The 19217-nt window shown below is 35.4% G+C and overlaps 1 protein-coding gene across 2 annotated transcripts in view; it reads left to right on the top strand.

The window, feature by feature from the left end:
- ctnnal1 (catenin (cadherin-associated protein), alpha-like 1) overlaps positions 1–19217 on the top strand; it is a 124797-nt gene that overhangs the window by 100044 nt on the left and 5536 nt on the right. For both annotated transcript variants that reach the window (XR_012394450.1, NM_001144054.1), the window contains exons 8-16: positions 2002–2088; positions 3127–3285; positions 4822–4914; positions 7725–7875; positions 10497–10534; positions 10623–10673; positions 13270–13424; positions 13663–13711; positions 17607–17663. Coding sequence is in view for 1 of the 2 variants with exons in the window: in NM_001144054.1 (NP_001137526.1) it covers positions 2002–2088; positions 3127–3285; positions 4822–4914; positions 7725–7875; positions 10497–10534; positions 10623–10673; positions 13270–13424; positions 13663–13711; positions 17607–17663 (840 nt within the window). In the remaining variant the exon portion in view is untranslated. The remainder of the gene's footprint in view (positions 1–2001; positions 2089–3126; positions 3286–4821; positions 4915–7724; positions 7876–10496; positions 10535–10622; positions 10674–13269; positions 13425–13662; positions 13712–17606; positions 17664–19217) is intronic.

Below are 19217 nucleotides of genomic sequence, written 5' to 3'. Positions count from 1 at the left end.
ATTCTCGGAAGCTTTAGAAATAAAAAAAATGTAAAACAGGAAATATATTGGGACCATTGTTTTATGTTAACATTCCTCAAAATGGTCTATTAAATGCACAAGACATGTCTTTTGTATAGTTTTAAATAGGGAAAAGTGTAACAGTCAATATGGTGAATGAAGCCTGCCCTCTAGTATTGAAGCCAATCATTGATCGCTATAGACTGACATTTCTCTGGAGGAAAGCTCAGAAAAGACGTGTGCTTTAACGACGAAGCGAATACTTGCTCCCCATACATATGAAATATATCCACATAAAGCTTAAAATATGTTCATTTAAATGAACCAAGTGCACTTGAAAACATTTATTATTTATTTTTTTTGTTAATCTGTATGAAACGAACACAAGGTACAGTCAGTCCTGTCAAACGCACTTCACATTACAGCAACTGCTCAAACGCCCACAACCTTGTAAACAAAGTGCCGCTTTCATTTCTGGATTCGTCATCAAGACCAAGTTGTGGATTATTTTAGAAAACCAGAGCGATCTGACGAAGTATTACTCAGGGGATGAAAATGTGTAGAATGGCCATAAATGTGGTTGGTGTCATGATCTCGTTCCTTTTGAGTGTGCATGCACATTAGCTCAGACAACTTGAAAATAAGCAGATATTTGTCTGATTCGGACATTTAGAAATTAAACTTAAGAGACTGATGTTGTTAATTTTTATTGGTGGTTCCAGATATGTAATGTAATTGCAAGTTGGCAGTTTTGGAGAATTAGATTTTTTTTTTTTGAATTTTAAACGTTTCTTCATTCAGACAGAATGCCTGAGCATATCGTCTCAAAGATGGCCGCCGAGTGAAATGACTTGCCTTAAAGGGACTTTGTTAAAACACGCATGTCCTGTTTAGTTTTACATATTTTTTCCTGATCCATTCACAACTTCAATTTGGACTTGAACTTGAAGATAGCTAGTCACTTACTAGATAGCTAGTCAACATAAATAACATTTAACTACAGTATTTCCAATCAAAAGTTTGGTTTACTGGTGAAAAATGTAAAAAGCTTGGTGTTTGGTGTATATTTTTGTTGTTTCATAGAAATAAATTAGCCAAGATTATTTAAAAATATTAGAGCAAAAGTTCAGAAAAAAACCTGGTAATGTTCCTTTGCTCACTCATAGACCTGCAAACAAATAGATGACAATTAGGAAAGTGATGAAAATGAACAAAATTGGCTGAAGCTGAAATGTTTGTTGTGATTCGGTTGATCAAAATGCTTTTTAATATAAGGAACAAACAAGGTCTCGTTGAATTAATCCCAATCTTTTGTAGCTTGATGTTTGATGCGTGCTGTATATACGCAGTCTGTGTACTATTACTCCTGAATGTTGCATAAAACAAGCCAATCGGATTGCAACTGTCAGTTTAAACAAGCTCTTGACAGTTATGAGTGCGTGTGTCAATGAACAGTCTATGGGCATAAGTTTTCATCCCACCAAGCACTGCAATTTATTTCCTCTTTCTGTCATCAGTCAAAAAAATAAAAAATAAATTAAATATTTAGACACAGTGCTTGCTTTTACATGATAATATCTGGGTTGTTCCCCAATTTACCTGTCTAGCATTTCAGTGACACAAACATTCGGTGTGTGTTCACTGAAGTGCAATGACTGTTTATGTCCCAGTGTGATGTCTCGGAGTAAACCGCGGAAGATGAGAGCATTTCAAACATTCACACGCTTCTGTGCTGTGTGTTGACACCCCGTGGTAATCCTGTCTGAAAGCAGTCCCCACCCACCTGTCTGCCTGTCCTCTGAAGAGAAAACTGGGGATAGAGACTGTCATGTCTTACGCAGTCCGTCTTTCAGCCTGCTTGGGCCACAATGACACTCGTGCTTGGAAACTTGACAAGTTTTCCACTTGGAATGATGCATGTTTTTGGTTGGTTGGAATATTTAGCTGTTTGCAGTGTGTAAAGTTCTTTTGTCTGTCTTTGTTTCTCTTTTCCTCTTGCAGCAATCGCTTAAAGCCAAAGAGGCCACAGATGAGATGGAGCTCTCTATTTTGAAGACTTGTCAGTGTGTCAGTGATCTCAGGCAAGAGGTGAGAATTTTTTAGCGACAAGCAACACTCTGGGATTGAATCCCATGAGCCAAAGCATCTAAAACCATCTTTAGAAGTGTCCATCCCAATGTCTTTTGCTATTCCAAACTGTTTAAGCATAGTAGTGTCTATTTTCATGAAAAAAGAATGAAGATTGACAGGTATTGTGCGTTGTATGTGTAAATATGAGAAGTCAACTTGTTTTGTAAAATATGAAACTTACCTGTTAATGGTTGCTCCAGAAATGAGGCGGAGCCTGGCCTATTAACAGTGCAAATGACTATGGTACTGTGAGCGACTGGCATATTGTGGTATAATGTGGATGTTATTTTCTTTTTGGATACTTTGTATAAAATAATTATTGTTATTATTTTTTCACATTATTGTTATCAAAACAGAAATTTCAATGCATACATTTTTTGTGAAATTTTGAATGTTTTTCCTTATGGTCATTATTTTTATAATAGTTATTATTTTTAGATATTAGTTTCTAGTCTATTAAAATACTTTGAATACTTAATTTGTTTGATACTAGTTCTTATCAAATCAAATAATCTTTCGTTTAATCCTAATAACAATCTTCCTGAAGTTTGCAGTTCTCCACGTGCTGTATGTTTCCTCTGGGTGCTCTGTTTTCTTTCACATTCACCAAGACATGCGCTATAAGTAAATTGAATAAACTAAATTGGCTATAGTTTATGTGTGAGTGCAAATGCAAGAGTGTATGGGTGTTTCTCTGTACTGGGTTGCAGCTGGAAGGGCATCTGCAGTGTAAACCATACAGTATGTTGGCATAGTTGGGTATTCTTTCCACTTTGTCGACTAAGCCAAAGGAGACTCAATGAGTCAAGGGTTACAGGTTTTCAACATTCATAAAACGTCTTCACTTTGTGTTTAGTCGATAAAGAAAGTCATAAAGGTTATTAACCACTTGAGGGTGAGCAAATAGTGAGTAAAATAAAATATTTGGGTGGCCTATCCCTTTAATACTAGCCCTTGGTAATTCATTCATATTACTGCACTTTCCCCGGTGTTCAGCTTCATAAGGTAGCAGTAGGGAGGGCCACGGAGCTGCTGAAGCTGCATTCAGATCATCTGGTGCTGCAGGCCCTGAAAGCCTCTGGTGGGGACGGAAACCTTGAGGCCGTGGCTGACTACGCCAGCACACTGACTGAACACAACGAACAGCTGGTGGAGGTGAGCCCCTCGGACACAAATATGATTACCAAGCTGTTTCTTTTATAAATATTCGAAAGACACCATTGACTCTAACAGCAGGGCCAGTTTACATCATTATACAGCATGCATTGGAAAATAAAATAACACTTTAGTAAAGTACCTTAAACTTAATGTTTATGCAAATTGAAATAAAGTAAAATTTAAATTTTAAAATAAGTAATTTTTGATATGAGTTCAAAAGCATTATGAAAGCAAAAAAGTAAATGTTGTTTTTTTGTATATTTATAAAGTGTTATATACTAATGTGACATAGGCAAGAATGCATTTTGTCCTGAATATCAGCACAAATGCAATATTGATTTTTATACAACAGTTCTATCTGGTTCTCGAGTCTGATTGGCTGATAGCCGTGTGATGTAATGTAGTGCTGTTTTTATACCATAGTAAGCTGGTAGTGTTTGCTTTGCTTTGGCGTTTTCGGGGTTAATTATTGTGATATTCTAATTGCAACATAAGTATTGAGAAATGTCTGTAGACTGATGGCATTTCATGCTGCTCAGCTTTATAATCTTAGAATGTGAGCAAAATCACCTGTTTTTTCATCACTTTAGACATTATGCTAGAGAATCATTTAAATACTAAAGTGTTGTTGGTGAAGTAGCAACCCTGAAAAAAGCAGTGCAATCACTACCAGACTGCTGTTGTGTTTGCGATAAGGAGGGGATGTTCAGGTGTGAGGTCTCTGAAAAACACTGTTGAGAACCGGGATAGGAAAGTAACTGTATTAAAATAGGCACTTTCCTTATAAATAAACTGCATAGTTGCAATCTATACAAAAGAGAGAGATGGACTTAGAATATCACTTACCAGGACAATGAGGATTTGATCAGCTGTAGTTAGAAAACACGCAGTTTTAATTTTAAAAGCAAGGCCTTATTATGCGGTCCTGGCACCATCTTGTTGATATACAACGTCAACCGTCTTTGACTAATAGACACAGACACGCTGTCTCTTAGAAATTGTAAATATTTTAAAATAGGCACTATGCTTATAAATAAACTGATAATTGCAACCTAAACAACTATGTACTCGACTAAAAAAGCCACAAAAGTACATTATGTTGCCCAACAGCAGGAATATTCGTCAAACTGTGGAGTGCCTCTGCTGGTATGTGGGTGGAGTAATACATAAAGGTGAAAAGGCCTTTGTGTGCTATTACTGGCAAAATATCTTACGGCTATCAGCCAATCATGTATTTATCAATCAGTTGAGCATCTTCTATTTGTTTATATCAACAAAATCAGGTCTTCTAACTGAAATATATTCAACTTTAATTCTAGCAGAAATTAAACAAGTAAGACTTTCTCCAGAAGAAAAAATATTATAGGAAATACTGTGAAAAAAACTAATTTCACAGTAATTCACAAATTTTGACTTCAACTGTAGGCATTGCAGTTTAGTTAATAACTGCTGAATTGTCTAACCTACTGACCCATGTTTTCATTTTCCTCTGCTTAAATTCAGTGTGTTTGTGGGCATATCTTCTGTTTTCAGACTTGTCGTTTGCTCTGCCACGTCTCGGGGACAGAGCCGCTGGAGATCACCTGCATTCATGCTGAGGAAACCTTTCGTGTCATTGGTCCACAGGTAAACAAAAACAGCTTGTCTCCTGTAACTGTAGGATTCTGGCATCTTTAGCTTGAGAACACATTTTCTCAGTACTTTCAGTGATTTACACAAGATAGATTTTCTTAATAAAAGAACAAGATTGTTATTTGCCACAGCTAGTGTTTATTTCTCAAAAATCACCATTGCTTATCTGACACATTTTATGTGCTTGTTGTTGATTTCATAGAAAAAGGCACGCATAAGCAGGCATGAAATAGTACGAATCTGCAATTAAAATGCACACTCAGCGCACACTCAGAGCTGAAAGTATCAAATCTTCTCTGCTCTTTAAGTCTTGTTCTTTTTTCGTATCAAAACAAACACTGATCATCAAATAAAATGACACAGAAAAGGTCAAATAGGCAGAATGTAATTGATCAGCACGCTTCATTAGCATATGTGATTGCGCACAGGAATGAGTGTTATTAGAGAGGGCGACCTCACCTCAGCAGCCAATCACAATGAGGCCTAAAGATCAGACAGCCAATAAGAGCGCAGCGGGAGAGTGTCCGCTTCAGGGATGCATGATAATGAGCCGCTTTATCAGTAATTCCGAAAGCCACAGGTAATTGGCAGCTGAATCTACAGCCTCAGCAGAGACCAGCTCTGCTTCACTGTGTTTGTGTTTTTGAAACGTCCTACCACTAAGCTGTAAATCATAATTATGCAGTTGCCGACAGAGTTTGATGTTCATTTATACTTTGGGACGCTGGAGAGGAACCAGCGATGAATATTGATATTCAGATGCTGCACTAAAGTTGTTTTATGCATCCAAAAATCACTGTACAGTTCAAAAAAGTTAGGGATCGGTAAAGGAAATGCTCACTAAGGCTAGATTTATTTGCTAAAAAAACCCAGGAGAAGTAAAAACAGGAATATTGCGCAATATTATTAGAATTTATAGGGCATTTATGATAATCTTCTATAGCAAGCTGTTTGTACAGAACTCTGTGTAGGTATATTGTGTCCACAGTCAAATTGGGGTGTTATAAACACAATAAGTCACTTTTTTTTATTCCTGATGTTAAAATAGGATTAAAATCCCTCCTGTTTTGAGGCCCAATAATAATTCCAAAAAGCAACTGACTGTGTAAAGTCACATAAAAACAAAACAAAAATATGATGAATATGCAGAGTTCAGCAGCTAATCAGCCGGAATCAGCTGAGGTGATGTGACTGCAACCAGCAAGACCTAGCAGTCACTCAAGTGGCCACGCCCTTAATTATGCAGACTTAATATAACTTAATAAAAGCTAAACGGATGAGCTATAAAAAATATTCACCACCCCTCACAGTTGTTATGAAAAGTGATATTAGCTATATGAACCAAAATCTTTCTTTTTACCAGGCTGTAAACACCTTTTTTTCAGCTGTAAAGTTGGCCATTGTAACATTGGGCTCAATAGAAATCTGCTCGGTTATGGAGCCAGGACTAGTGAAATTTCGATGATTTAAAGTTTCAGTTACTTCCATATTTGCTTCACGAGGGAAAGCGGGAGGTTGCCGCTTGGTAGTGACACTAATAATTATATCCTCAAGACAGTACAGATGGAAAGCAACTGGGATTAAAAGATCTGTTCATCTCTCTGTGATCATAAATCATCATCAGATGTTTTAAAACCGTGCATTTTTATAATGAATTACAGAGATTTTACCGTCTTTATCACCACAGCTGCATGTCAGTACAGTTTTAAGAGAAGACGCTTCAATCCTGGTTTGTGGACATTAAATCAGGTTTATTTTGTGCATTAACGTAACAGATGCCCAGCAGTAGATATTAACGTGTATCCTGTGAAAATTGCATGCAAAAGCAGTGTAAAGTTAAACGCAAAAGCAGTGTAAAGTTAAACGCAAGCGCTGTGTGTGTGTGTGTGTGTGTGTGTGTGTGTGTGTGTGTGTGTGTGTGTGTGTGCGTGCGTGCGTGCGTGTGTGTGTGTGTGCGTGCATGCGTGCGCGCGTGTGTGCGTGTGCACGTGAATTTTGTAACGACATTGTGTGTGACTCATCGAAAGGCTTGAATTAACTCCACAACAAATACATCAAATAATCATTGTGAAAGTTCTTACTGTAGTATTTCTCACAAATATTACGTGAGATCTGCTTCCTTCATGTCTGTCACTGTGCTGTTTATCTGACACAGCCGTGGCGGAGATTGAGGCACACTCTGATGGGAACGGTGGGCGGGGAGAACTAGCATTAAAGGCTCAGGCCACAAAAACAGCTACATTGTTCAAAGTAGACTATTCCAATATTCTGAAAGCTATAATAAATAATCTGATGGGTGGTTTGAGCTAAAACTTTAAATCTTGAAAAGGAGTAAAATGGGTGCCTTTTTAAAAGAAATGTTTTCTCTTTGAATTAAAAAAAAATAATAATTTATAGATGTAATTAGTTGAATGAGTTTTGAGTAGCCATAACTCCTGTCATCAGTTTTACATGATGCTTCAGAAATTTTTCTAATATGATAATGAAAATTTCTTAATTTATGCAATGTTGTAAACAGTTATGCTTTTTTATGGAAACATTTATACATTTTTATAATATATTGATGAATAGAAGTTACAATATGGCATTAATATGCCTTTTGAAGCTTTTTTTTTATTGTTCTTGTTTTAGTCCTTGGAACATGTTCATGACTGAGTTCATAAGAAAATGAAATTCGCTTTGGTCACACTTTATTTTGATAGTTTGTTCGTTTTGTTTAAGTTTGTTCCTTTTTATTTTCCGGGACTTTTCAAAAGCTTGTCTAATTAAATCAAATCATGAATTTCTCAAATTTCTCCTGTCAGATCATCTCAGCGGCACAGACTCTTGCTCTGCACCCCACCAGCAAGATAGCCAAAGAGAACCTGGATGTATTTTGTGAGGCCTGGGAGTCCCAGCTCTGCGACATGGCGATCCTATTGAAGGAGATTAATGATGTGTTTGAGGGCCGCAGAGGTACGTCAATCGGGTTTAGTCATCACATTAGATTTAAGGCCAAGTTTTATGATTACAAATCCCAACACCTCCCTTTTCCAAGCCAACATATGAACTCACTTTACATCATCAATGATATGCATTTAGAATAGAACAATATATACTTTTATAATCAAAATTATTATGTTAGTCAGCAAGACATCTTGGTGCCATCAGATTGAAAACATCAGTGAACTTTTATGAATTTATTGTGTCCGATTTTGTAGAAAATATTATACCATTTTTTCTTCATAATCTGTTATTAATCAACCTCAGTCTTGATAAAATTAATAAATGTTTTTTTTTTAAATACAGGATTTTGACTCTTTAATTGCCAAGTTAATAAGTCTTTTCAGAAATTAAGTCATTTTGTGTGTGTTTTTCACCAAATCAGTGACATCATTTATAAACTTGGCAGAGTTATTAATGTACAGAGTTAAAATCCTGTACATTTTTAAAGCATTTAGTAGTTTTAATCAGGTCTGAGCTTGATTAAAAGATTTACTTTAAGAATGTGGTCTGATACATTTTTTACAGCAGTTTAATAAAGGGGATGTTTTCATTTCGAACAAAATAAAAGGGTAGTAAATTAGCATTTTAGTTTTTTTCAAAGCATTTTTCCAAAATATGTGTCAAAATAAGATGATTTTGTGTTACCAAAAATCATTCCATTTGCTGAAACACAGAAAAGGTTGTGGCCAAATTAACCCTTTAGCAAGCAACCCGAAGCAGATGCACTAGGGTGCAGTTCTTCCACATGTCAATGTTTATAAATGCATTACACCAAAATAAACACAAGTAATCTTGACAAACTGTACATCGGTTTTGTCAGGGTTCTGCCACTCTGATCTTGTAAATTCTTGTTTTGGTGGCAGATCTCGGACACTACTCGTGTCTGGTCCTGTTTCTGTCTCTGTGTGCGCGCGCGCCGTCGTGGGTGTACGCAGAGTGTGCGTGCTCCTGCTTGACGCGGCCGCGTGCGCGCTCTGCGTCCCTCAGACGCGTGCGCTCTTGTACTCGTGTTTGTGTTTTCGTCTGTCAGCAGCATGGTGTTTCATTCCCAGCGTCTCAGTCTTGTTGGTTTCGGTTTTGGTCGGCGCTGGGATGAAGCATGCATGCTGCATATGTGAGCGCATGGTGAGTGTTTTCATTCATCGTGTGCTCGTGTCTTGCGTCTTTTGTCAAAGCACATGGCTCGGTGTTTACATTGTGGTCACGTGCTTTTGTCGTGTGCTTCAGTGTTGTGTTATGTGAGCGCATGGCTTGTATTGTCTCTGTGTCATGCGCTCTCCCGTCTATTGTCTAGTCCCACCCTCCTTGTTAACCCATTATTAGTTAATTGTGTTCACCTGTGTCATTTACTTTTTGCTTTATAATCCCCCTCATGTTTTCAGTCCTTTGTCAGTTCGTCATCGATATTCCCTCTGTTTTCCTGTTCCAGTCATGTCTTGCCAGCCCAGCCCAGCCCAGCCAAGTTTGTCTGTTTTTGATTCATGTTTTTCCCCTCGGGGTAGTTTATTTTGCCTTTTTGTTTTATTTGTACTTTATTATTTATAAAACCCAATTATTGTTTGCACTTGAGTCCTCGCTCCTTTTCCCCTCACCGAACCGTGACAGGTTTAAAGCTAAAACCCTCAAGCAGCGATTGTAGCTAGTTGTTTTTCAATGGGAATCTTATAAAGAATGTATTTGCTAAATTTGTGTCAGTTGATTCAAAATCACCCTAAAGTGGATGAAAACATCCCCAACTGTGCATAAGGGCTAACCCATTTTTTGCTTTCCCATGGCTGCTGCTTTCTTAAAGTTTCATAAAACATTTGTAATGATATGTGAACTTTAAGTAAATGTATTTATGCTAATTAAATCATACTTTAGAGTTTTTCATAAGCTTAATCTTAAAAGTTTATTCATGTTTTAACACTTCTTTTGTCCTACGATAAACATGAATTAATTTTCCAAGTAAAAGCAGCAATGTTCAAAAGGGGGTTATTAATTATGACACAACAAAAAAATCACTACATTGTGAAATATCCTTTCTCCTTGTGGCCGGATTGCTATCTTTTTTCCAGCCACTAAAGATGTGCAGCTTTGACATTTACACCACATTCACATCCCTCACATGAGGTAATTGAATAGAAGGTTGGTAAATCTCTGTAGGCAAGGTTAGGGGGGGTGCATTTCGACAGTCCCACAGAGATTACAGGTCTGTGAAAAAAGCATTTGCTTATCTGTATTTGGGCTCAAGGATGTGTTTGAGTGATTTCGACTTCTCTGGGTGAAAGTGTGTTTTCTCACAGCGATGTATGAGGAGCTTTATGTGGCAGCGATATTTGTCAGTCTGAGGGAAAAGGCATCAGTAACATGACAGAAACCCGACGCCTGGGGAAATGTTTTTGTTCTAGATGAGAGGCTCTCGGTCATCAACCGTGCCAGTCCAGATCTTTCCCAGAAACCAAGTGTCATCCTCCAAGATCCTGCCTTTGTTTCTGTTCATCCTCATTATCATCTAAAGACATTTGTTTTAGGCTGGGCGAAGCAAGCTTGTAAATTGAAATGTTGTTAATATTAAGTAAAATGGTTGTCTCTCTCTTTTTTTTTTTTAGGTGATAAGAAAACATATCTGTCTTTACCAAGGCCAGGGGTGAGTGTGATGAGGAACTATGATTTTATTACAAATTTGATTTACCATATTAATTGTGTTGTTATTTTCTGATTGATCTTTTTCCTAGAAACACTCTGCTAACCTGAAGACAGTCAAGGCTGCCAAACTTGATGCTGAGGTACTCATGATAAAATGATGTGTGACAGTATATTTGAGTAATAATAATTAATACCTGTCATTTTTTAAATCATCATTGTTCTTGTTCTTAGTTGTTATTCCTTTTAAAAAAAATTATATACAGTATGTATTTGCAATATAATTGTCGTATTTGCCATTCCACAAAATCCAAAAACCAAATCACTTTCAAGATAATATCTAAAATAACCTGGACTTGACAAAACATAATCTGCAACAGAAGATTAAAGCCTCTTTTCCACTGCACACGACAATCGACAAGCGACAGACCGGAAGTCATTCATTTCCAATGGAGAGCAGTCTGGGAGCTGCGCTGAGTTTAGATCATCTCCGTATGCGGAAAATTCGGATCCGAATTGAGCTGCGGATCCGTTGAAAAATTTGAACTCCTGCGACTAGACCGTATGCGACCAGCCGACCGGATATGATGTATTCCAGTGTTGTCCAAGCAGATCCGTGCACGCGAGATGAGAAATAGGAGTTTATTTGGTTATTTTTTGAATTATAAAAAGTCTATATTAAAAAAAACTTTTCTGTTTATAAATGTAAGAAAGTGATAAAAATATATATCTTTAATGTTGTCTCCACACTCCCTCCAATATTTTAGCGGTCTATGAGTTTCTAGTATTCATTCATCCATTAAACTATGTAAACGGATGAGAATAAAGGCTCTTGCTTTTGTCCTCCTTTATTTTGGACACCGTGAGAATCAGCTTCTCCCCCGTGGTGCACAACAACACTGAAAACACTGTGTGGCTGCCACAAGGGGGCGTATTCCGACAGTCGTGTCCAAATGTCGTGTGCAGTGGAAAGGCGGCTTAAGGGCCCTATCATATACCCAGTGCAATAAGGCACAAGATGTGTATGCAGCGATTTGTTGTTGTTTTTTTTTTTTAGACCAGCGCAACCCTAATTGCTGGACAAGTTGACGATTCATTCCGCTGTGGCGACCCCAGATTAATAAAGGGACTAAGCTGAAAATGAATGAACAAATGAATGAATGAATGAATGATAAATAAAAAAACCACTACCTAAATGCTTTCCATGCCACAAACGAAATTAAATATGTGGGCTAATGGATGTATTCAGTGGAGTGCGTACAACATCATTTTCTTATTCACGAAAGTAAAAGTAAAGAGGCAGAATGGAGGAGGCTCATTCTTTATCCTGGCGCTGCAGATAATCTGTTTAACTGTTTTCTCCCCAGTGAAGCGTTTAGTTTTTCCACTTTCAAAGTACGCCATGTAAATAGCAAATATAAAAATAGCATGGTGCAAAACAACTGACTCTTAAAGGGAATAGGAGATGAGACTCTGATTGGTTTAATGCTACGCTCAAAGCACACCCATAACTCTTTGAAATAATAAGCACAACCCTGTTAGACCATGCATCATGGCGCAAAGCTTATTTTTCCAACTTTAAAATAGCAAAAGTGGATTCAGACACGCCCTTAATGCTTTTGCGCCATGTGCTTTAGTCTTTGCGCCTAAAATAGAGCCCTAAGATTTAATAAAAAAAATAAATAGCTGATTAGCAATAGTATTTAGAATAATAGCAATTTATTTTAATCATAACTCCACATTTTTAAGTTTGTCTATATTTAATTAATTGTATGTGTTGTTGTTTTTGAAATAAATCTATTATCATTTTTCTGTGTAATACATTTTTCAGTTTAGAAAAGAAATTTTAGTTTCACTTCAATGAAAATTTACACCAAAATAAAAAAAAAATAGTTTTTATTTACTCACCATTTTCCCAAACCTTCCAAACTTATATTATAAGACTTATAAGACAATATTTTTAATCAGTCGTGTCAGAGATTTTTGTCCTTCTATTTATAGTCTGTTCTCACAAATCTCAAAATATTTAAAAAGAGATAAAAATCCTTATGAAATGAGGTTTAATCCACATCTTCAGACACACACTCCATGGATCTTCTAAAGGATATAATAAAGCACAAATAAATATTTTTAACACTTAAAGGGGACCAACTATGCAAAACTCCCTTTTATAAGGGGTTTAAACAAAGTTGCATGCCAACTTTTTGTAAATATAGTAGCCTCTAATGGTAAAAATTAATTAATTCTATTTTTTATGAACAAACTTCACAAAAACAGACTGCAGAAACACTTTGATTGGCATTCTTCCTTTGTACATTTCATCAAAGGTGCACTGCTTATTTAGTGACGATCTTACCCTCAGTAGAATAAACAGCCCTGAGCGAGAAGCAGCCGTCTGTCCATTATAGTTTTCCGTACCATACCTGTCAAAGTTAATGTCAGCGACTTAGAGGATAAATGTCAAGTTTTAACGTGCACAAATGAACACTAGTCCAAACAACTAGTCCAAAGATTACCTTCAATTGAGACGCTTCTTTTGATGTTCTGTTTTTCACAGAGATTACTTTAGTCTTGTTTTTGCATCTGCCACTATGCTTATGCACAGTTATTTGTAGCTCAACCTTCTTTTTAAAAGATTCCTATTAATAGCAAATCAAAAAGTGGTTTCTTACATTTTTCCAGAACTGTATATCAGTTCCGTCTCAATGTAAATGGTTTGACTCATCTCCATTTATCCAGGAGCAAACCACCATCGCTAAGCTGGGCCTGGAGCTGTGTCTCCTCACCTCAGACGTGGACTCGGAGGTGGAGCGCTGGGATGAGCAGGACCACGAGATGGTGCGACTCTGTCAGATCATATCCAGCATGGCTTACTCCATGTACCTCTTCACCAGGTAACGCTTTTCGGAAACTTAATTTTCCCTCCATCAGATTGCTAAGAGTAGTGTTATATTACACAGGAAATGAAGTACAACGTTCTGGAAAGCTTAACCTTTATGAAAAATGTCTGTTCAGAAAGACAAAAACCATGCTGTCGTTAATCTGCGCCCGCTGTCAACCTCCACAATCACTTTTATGGATCTTCTAAGGATGTTTCATTAACTCTCTGCTGTTTTGCCATCTGTTATTAAGGGGTGAAGGCCTGTTAAAGACAACTTCGGATTTATTCCACCAAGCTGAGGTACGCCAGCGTTCGCTCTCTCACTCTCTCTCTCATAGGGTTTTAATTGAATCTGTTCCAGGTGTCATTAAGAGCAATGAATGGCCTGGAAAAGATGGATCAATATATTATTAAATGAGCCAGCTGTCATTTGTCGGTGAGAGACTGTGATCTGGAGCAGATTGTGCGCTGTGAATAGAGAGAAATGCTGATTAGGCAAGTGTGTGTTTCTGTTAGAAAGGCAAACTGGCCTCCACCCAAAAACACCACCTTCTTCTTTACAAGCTCTTATCTGACGGAGAGAGTTTACCTGCTCAGAGTCACAGTGAACAGCACTGCAAAGCTCTCTTAAAGAGGCATTTCAGAAAAAAAAAAAGAAAATTGAATTATCTTTTACTCAGTCTCACACTGTTCTAATGTTGTTTCAACAGGAGAACTAAAAAAAAAATAAAGCCCAGCTCATGTTCATCTGATTAATAGGGATGTTCCAATACCATTTTTCCTTTCCCGATGACGATGCATGAGCTTAGGGTATCGGCCGATACAAAGTACTGAACCGGAGTGTGTATCTGTAGAAACAGTTGTGTATACTACAAGCACTGTATAAATTGACAGATTTAATTTATGGTGTGCATCAAACTTTAATAAAATAAGATCCATTAATAAAACATGAACAAATACATACAGTGAACTAGAGTATTTTATTATCTGACATTTTATTATCGGACATTAAACAATAAGGTTATTTACTGCATTGTACTAAAACAAACCAAAAATCATAAAATGAAAAAAAAATCTATTCAATTTTTAACGGTAAAAAATGTCCGCTTGTTTCATGCTTTATTATTCTGAATTTATCAAATTGAGGGTTAGGGTTAGGGTCATATGTTCATAGAAAATTAACATTTATCTCAGACTCTTGTTTATGTTGAGATATTTCACTTTAAAGAACAGGAAAAGGACTTTTTCTCTGCCATAAAAGTGATATTACTGAACATACACACAGGAGCCTGATGAAAATGCTCATTTTTCAATGCTCAAAACAATTTTTTCTTCATATACATTTAAATGTATATATTATTTGTATCATAAATGTGTAAATATACTTTTTTTATCTAAATATAAATACAAACATGCATGTATATATTTATGAAAATGTTTATCTATCTCTCTCACTGTTTCTATATATATATATATAGTAAATAATAATTATACACAGCACAGTAGTTCTGGGCAACGTAGTGGCGCAGTAGGTAGTGCTGTCGTCTCACAGCAAGAAGGTCGCTGGTTCAAGCCTCGGCTCAGTTGGCGTTTGCGTGGGTTTCCTCCGGGTGCTGCGGTTTCCCCCACAGTCCAAAGACATGCGGTACAGGTGAATTGAGTAGGTTTGGATGTTTCCCAGAGATGGGTTGCGGCTGGAAGGGCATCCGCTGCTTAAAAACGTGCTGGATAAGTTGGCGGTCCATTCCGCTGTGGTGACCCCAGAGTAATAAACTAGTTATGTGAAAATAAACTTTTACTTTGGATGCGATAAATCACGATGAATTTTTGCTCATCACTAATTAACTTAAATCCTCACAACACTTGGAATATATGAGACATTTCAGAATATTTAATTGATAGTTTTTGACATTATTGAGTGCCGATATATGGTTGAGCTAAAACAGAACATTTCACAAATTTTCTTTGTTGTTTTCGGACTATGAACAAAGAAAGGGTGAATGGCATAGGAGCAACTGCAGGGTCAGTAAATAATGACTGGATTCTTATTTTTGGCTGAGCTAGCTCTTCAGTACACAACTCTTCTTTTGCCTTCACTGCAGTCACGTCATGTTTCAAATGCCATAATTATGAGTTTCCTACTAGTAAACAGTTCACGGCAGAGTCACAATTACAACTTGAAAGCTCATAATTGAAGTAACAACAGTCTCCATCTACTCCCACTTTATTGTTGTGACGTCATGTAAAAGTAACCATAACGCCATTAACCATACTTAGCACGGATCTATACATACTGTAGATGTCATTTTTTGAGACTTTTTTTTTAAATTTTTTTTTAGATTTTTTATTATAGTGAATAAGTATTACATGTAACTGTTTTGACATAGTGACCATTGCTATAGTTATGAACTTCAGAATCAGACTCACTCAGAAACCTAAATCTTGTAATTACAGCAATTTCGACATGACACAAATCTTTGACTAATTTTCTCGAAGAGTTTTCTCTAAGATGTCAGTCTTTAATATCAGTGGGAAGTTAATGGTGTGTAATTTCTTGTTAAGGTTAAACTGGCTGAAATGACAGGGATATGAACACTTGGGATAGTTTAAATGAAATGGCAGAAAATTATGTGCAAAATTAAATAAAAAATGTTTAATTTTTTTAACAGACGATATATAAAAATCTATATTAGGTGGAACAACTAAGTTATTCAAGTTATTCATTGATTTTTGGACAAACAAAGTGCTCTGATATATTAGAGAAATATTTTTTTTCACTGTAAGTTTGTAAAAAAAAAAAAAAAAAGACAGTAGTTTACAAAACAAAACACAAGTAGCATTTTTACTTAAACACATATATACACAGACCTGTAACTGTAATGTTCAGAACATTTTCATAGGATTGCCTAAAATTTTTTATATTATAAAGTATAAAATAAACAATTTTAAAAAACTGTATATATGAATGTATTTTCAAATAGCTTATTTTATATTTTAATTGAAAATATTTTACATCATTTAGTTTCAATTAAAACAGTAAATTCTAAAAAATAAAAAAATATATAAAATAGAACAATTTTAAAATAAAAAGATATAAAATAAATATTTTATTTTAGAATTGAATTTTGTATATAATTAGCATGTTTTTATTTAAATGAATATTTATGTGAGTAAAGTATATAAATCAATTATATTATAAATAAACAAAGATATTTACAAAATAATAAAAAATATAAATTCATTCATTTTCTTTTCAGCTTAGTCCTTTTATTAATCTGGGGTCGTCCCAGCGGAATGGACCACCGACTTATCCAGCATATGTTTTATGCAGCAGATGCCTTTACTGCTGCAACCCCTCACTGGGAAACATCCATACACACTCATTCACACACATACACTTTGTACACAATTAACTTTTTCAATTCACCTGTACCACATGTCTTTAGACTTGTGGGGGAAACGGGAGCACCCAAAGGAAACCCCCACAAACACGAGGACAACATGCAAACTCCACACAGAAATGCCAACTGACCCTGCCAGGGCTAAAAATATAAATTATACATAAAATAAAATATCGCCAACATGTATCAGAGAAAAAAATACATTAAAAAAATTATTTAAATAAAAAAAAAATAAAATCTTTAAAATAAAGAAAATCTATATTTCTATTTTTTCAATAACTATTTTTTTTATTTTTCAATGAGTTATTCAGGGATCTTTGGACAAACAAAATGCTCTAATATATTACAGAAATATTTCACTGGAAATTTGAAAAAAAAAAACATCAATAGTTTACAGAATAAAACACAAATGGCATTTTTACTTAAACACATAACTTTAATTGTTCAGATGCTCACCTAATATTTTCCATAGATGTGTGTCTATGCATTATATATGTCTATTATATGCACATAATTATTTATAATAAAATAAATAAATATAATGTAATATAATTCAGATAAAATATCATTATATTTTTTAATTATTTATTTATTAATAAAAATTATTATTATTTGCTTTCTCTATTGTTTTGCAGGTAAATAAATATAATGTACTATAATATAATTTAAATTAAATAAAAAAAAAACAAATCTGAAATAAAATGACATATTGATCTTTATATTTTGAAATATTATTTATTTATTTAGACCCTATAGATTTTACTGTAGGCCTTACATTCTGTATTGTTTTACAGGTGTTGTCAGACCAGGGTCTCCAGCTATGCCCAGTCCTCCAGTCTCTCTCCACACAGGTAACAACACAGTTTAATTAAATGCCTGTAAATAAAGCAGAGTAATGACTGTCATCCATCTCATCGGGGCCGTAGAGACTGTTACTGTTGGTTAACCTGTGCTCCTCCGACAGAGGCCACTCATCCATAATCACAGAGCCTGACGCTTTCATTAATAATCTCCAACCTGCCTGAGCCTCATACAAATGACTTGCGTCCATTTATTTATCCATCGGCTCAAATTCAGCAATTACCTTACTTTAGCAAACCTGTAATGTAGTTTTGTGTGCAATTTGGGTTATTAGATTGCTAAATTTGTCCTTGCCTCGAGGTGTCCTGAAAGGGTCATGAAGAACAGGGAAAAAACAATGTTACAGGCATAAGAAATAAGTTCAAGTTTAGTGGTGCATGTGTGTAAAAGGTATGTAAATCAATTGTTTAAAAATCAAAGTAAAATAAACTATTTTAGAATAAATACATATTTAACAAAATTTAGTTTAGAATTTAATTTATTATATAATTAGCATGTTTTGTATTTATAATATTTGTGTGAGTAAAGTACATTCAGTTGTTTACGTTATAAATAAAAATATGTTTACAAATTTTAGAATGTTTAAAAATTCAATAAAAAATAATAAAATATACAAAAAAATATATATGCAAAATTATAATTATTATATATTATATATATATAGATATTATCTATCTATCTATCTATCTATCTATCTATCTATCTATCTATCTATCTATCTATCTATCTATCTATCTATCTATCTATCTATCTATCTATCTATCTATCTATCTATCATGTATATATTATTGTATTACATTCATAAAAAAACCCCCAGCTAAAATAAAAACCGCTAAATTTTGCGATCTATAATCCATAATTATAAATCCTGTATAGCAGTCCCATATCATACTGTCATCGATGATGCTCCATAACCCTGTCAGAAAAGTCTAGTGGCTGGGAATGAGCTTTTTACTGTGTCTGCTATAACGTTAATGTTGTTTTCCCGTGTTTACATAGATGAATATTGCCACTGTATAAATACACAGTACAGTTACCGTCTCATTGTCACATTAGATCGTTATGATAACATAATATATGCCTTCAGTGATTTCCTGAAGATAAATACCAAAATATAACACGACTGGAATAACTACAGCCATCATCTGATCTCATATGAAGCAAGAGATCGGTGTTACATATAATGATGTGTGCAGGTGCTGTAGTGGTGTCTCATTTCTTAGGGGTAAATTTTGAAGCCCTTCCCCTTCACACTTGGTTTTAAGGGCCAAGGGGAAGGGAAACAAAAAGGGTACAAAAATATAATTGGAATTGGGCCTTGATCAGCTGAAGTTTTCCCCCTCTAAGGGCTTATTATGTGGTCTCTGTCACCACCTTGTGGTGGAGCATCAAACATCTTTGCTCTGCTTAGTATAACAGGTTAATATGGATGCCGACACGATATATCTCCGAAATTGTAAATACCATCCTTATAAATTAACGGCGTAGATGCTATCTAAACAACTAAATTTTTACATAAAAAGCCTCAAAAGTACATTATGTTG

The sequence above is a fragment of the Danio rerio genome, chromosome 19 (genome assembly GCF_049306965.1).
Source record: "Danio rerio strain Tuebingen ecotype United States chromosome 19, GRCz12tu, whole genome shotgun sequence".
Lineage (NCBI taxonomy): Eukaryota > Metazoa > Chordata > Actinopteri > Cypriniformes > Danionidae > Danio > Danio rerio.
Note: the sequence above shows the minus strand (reverse complement) of the source record. Positions and strands in the feature narration are given on the sequence as shown.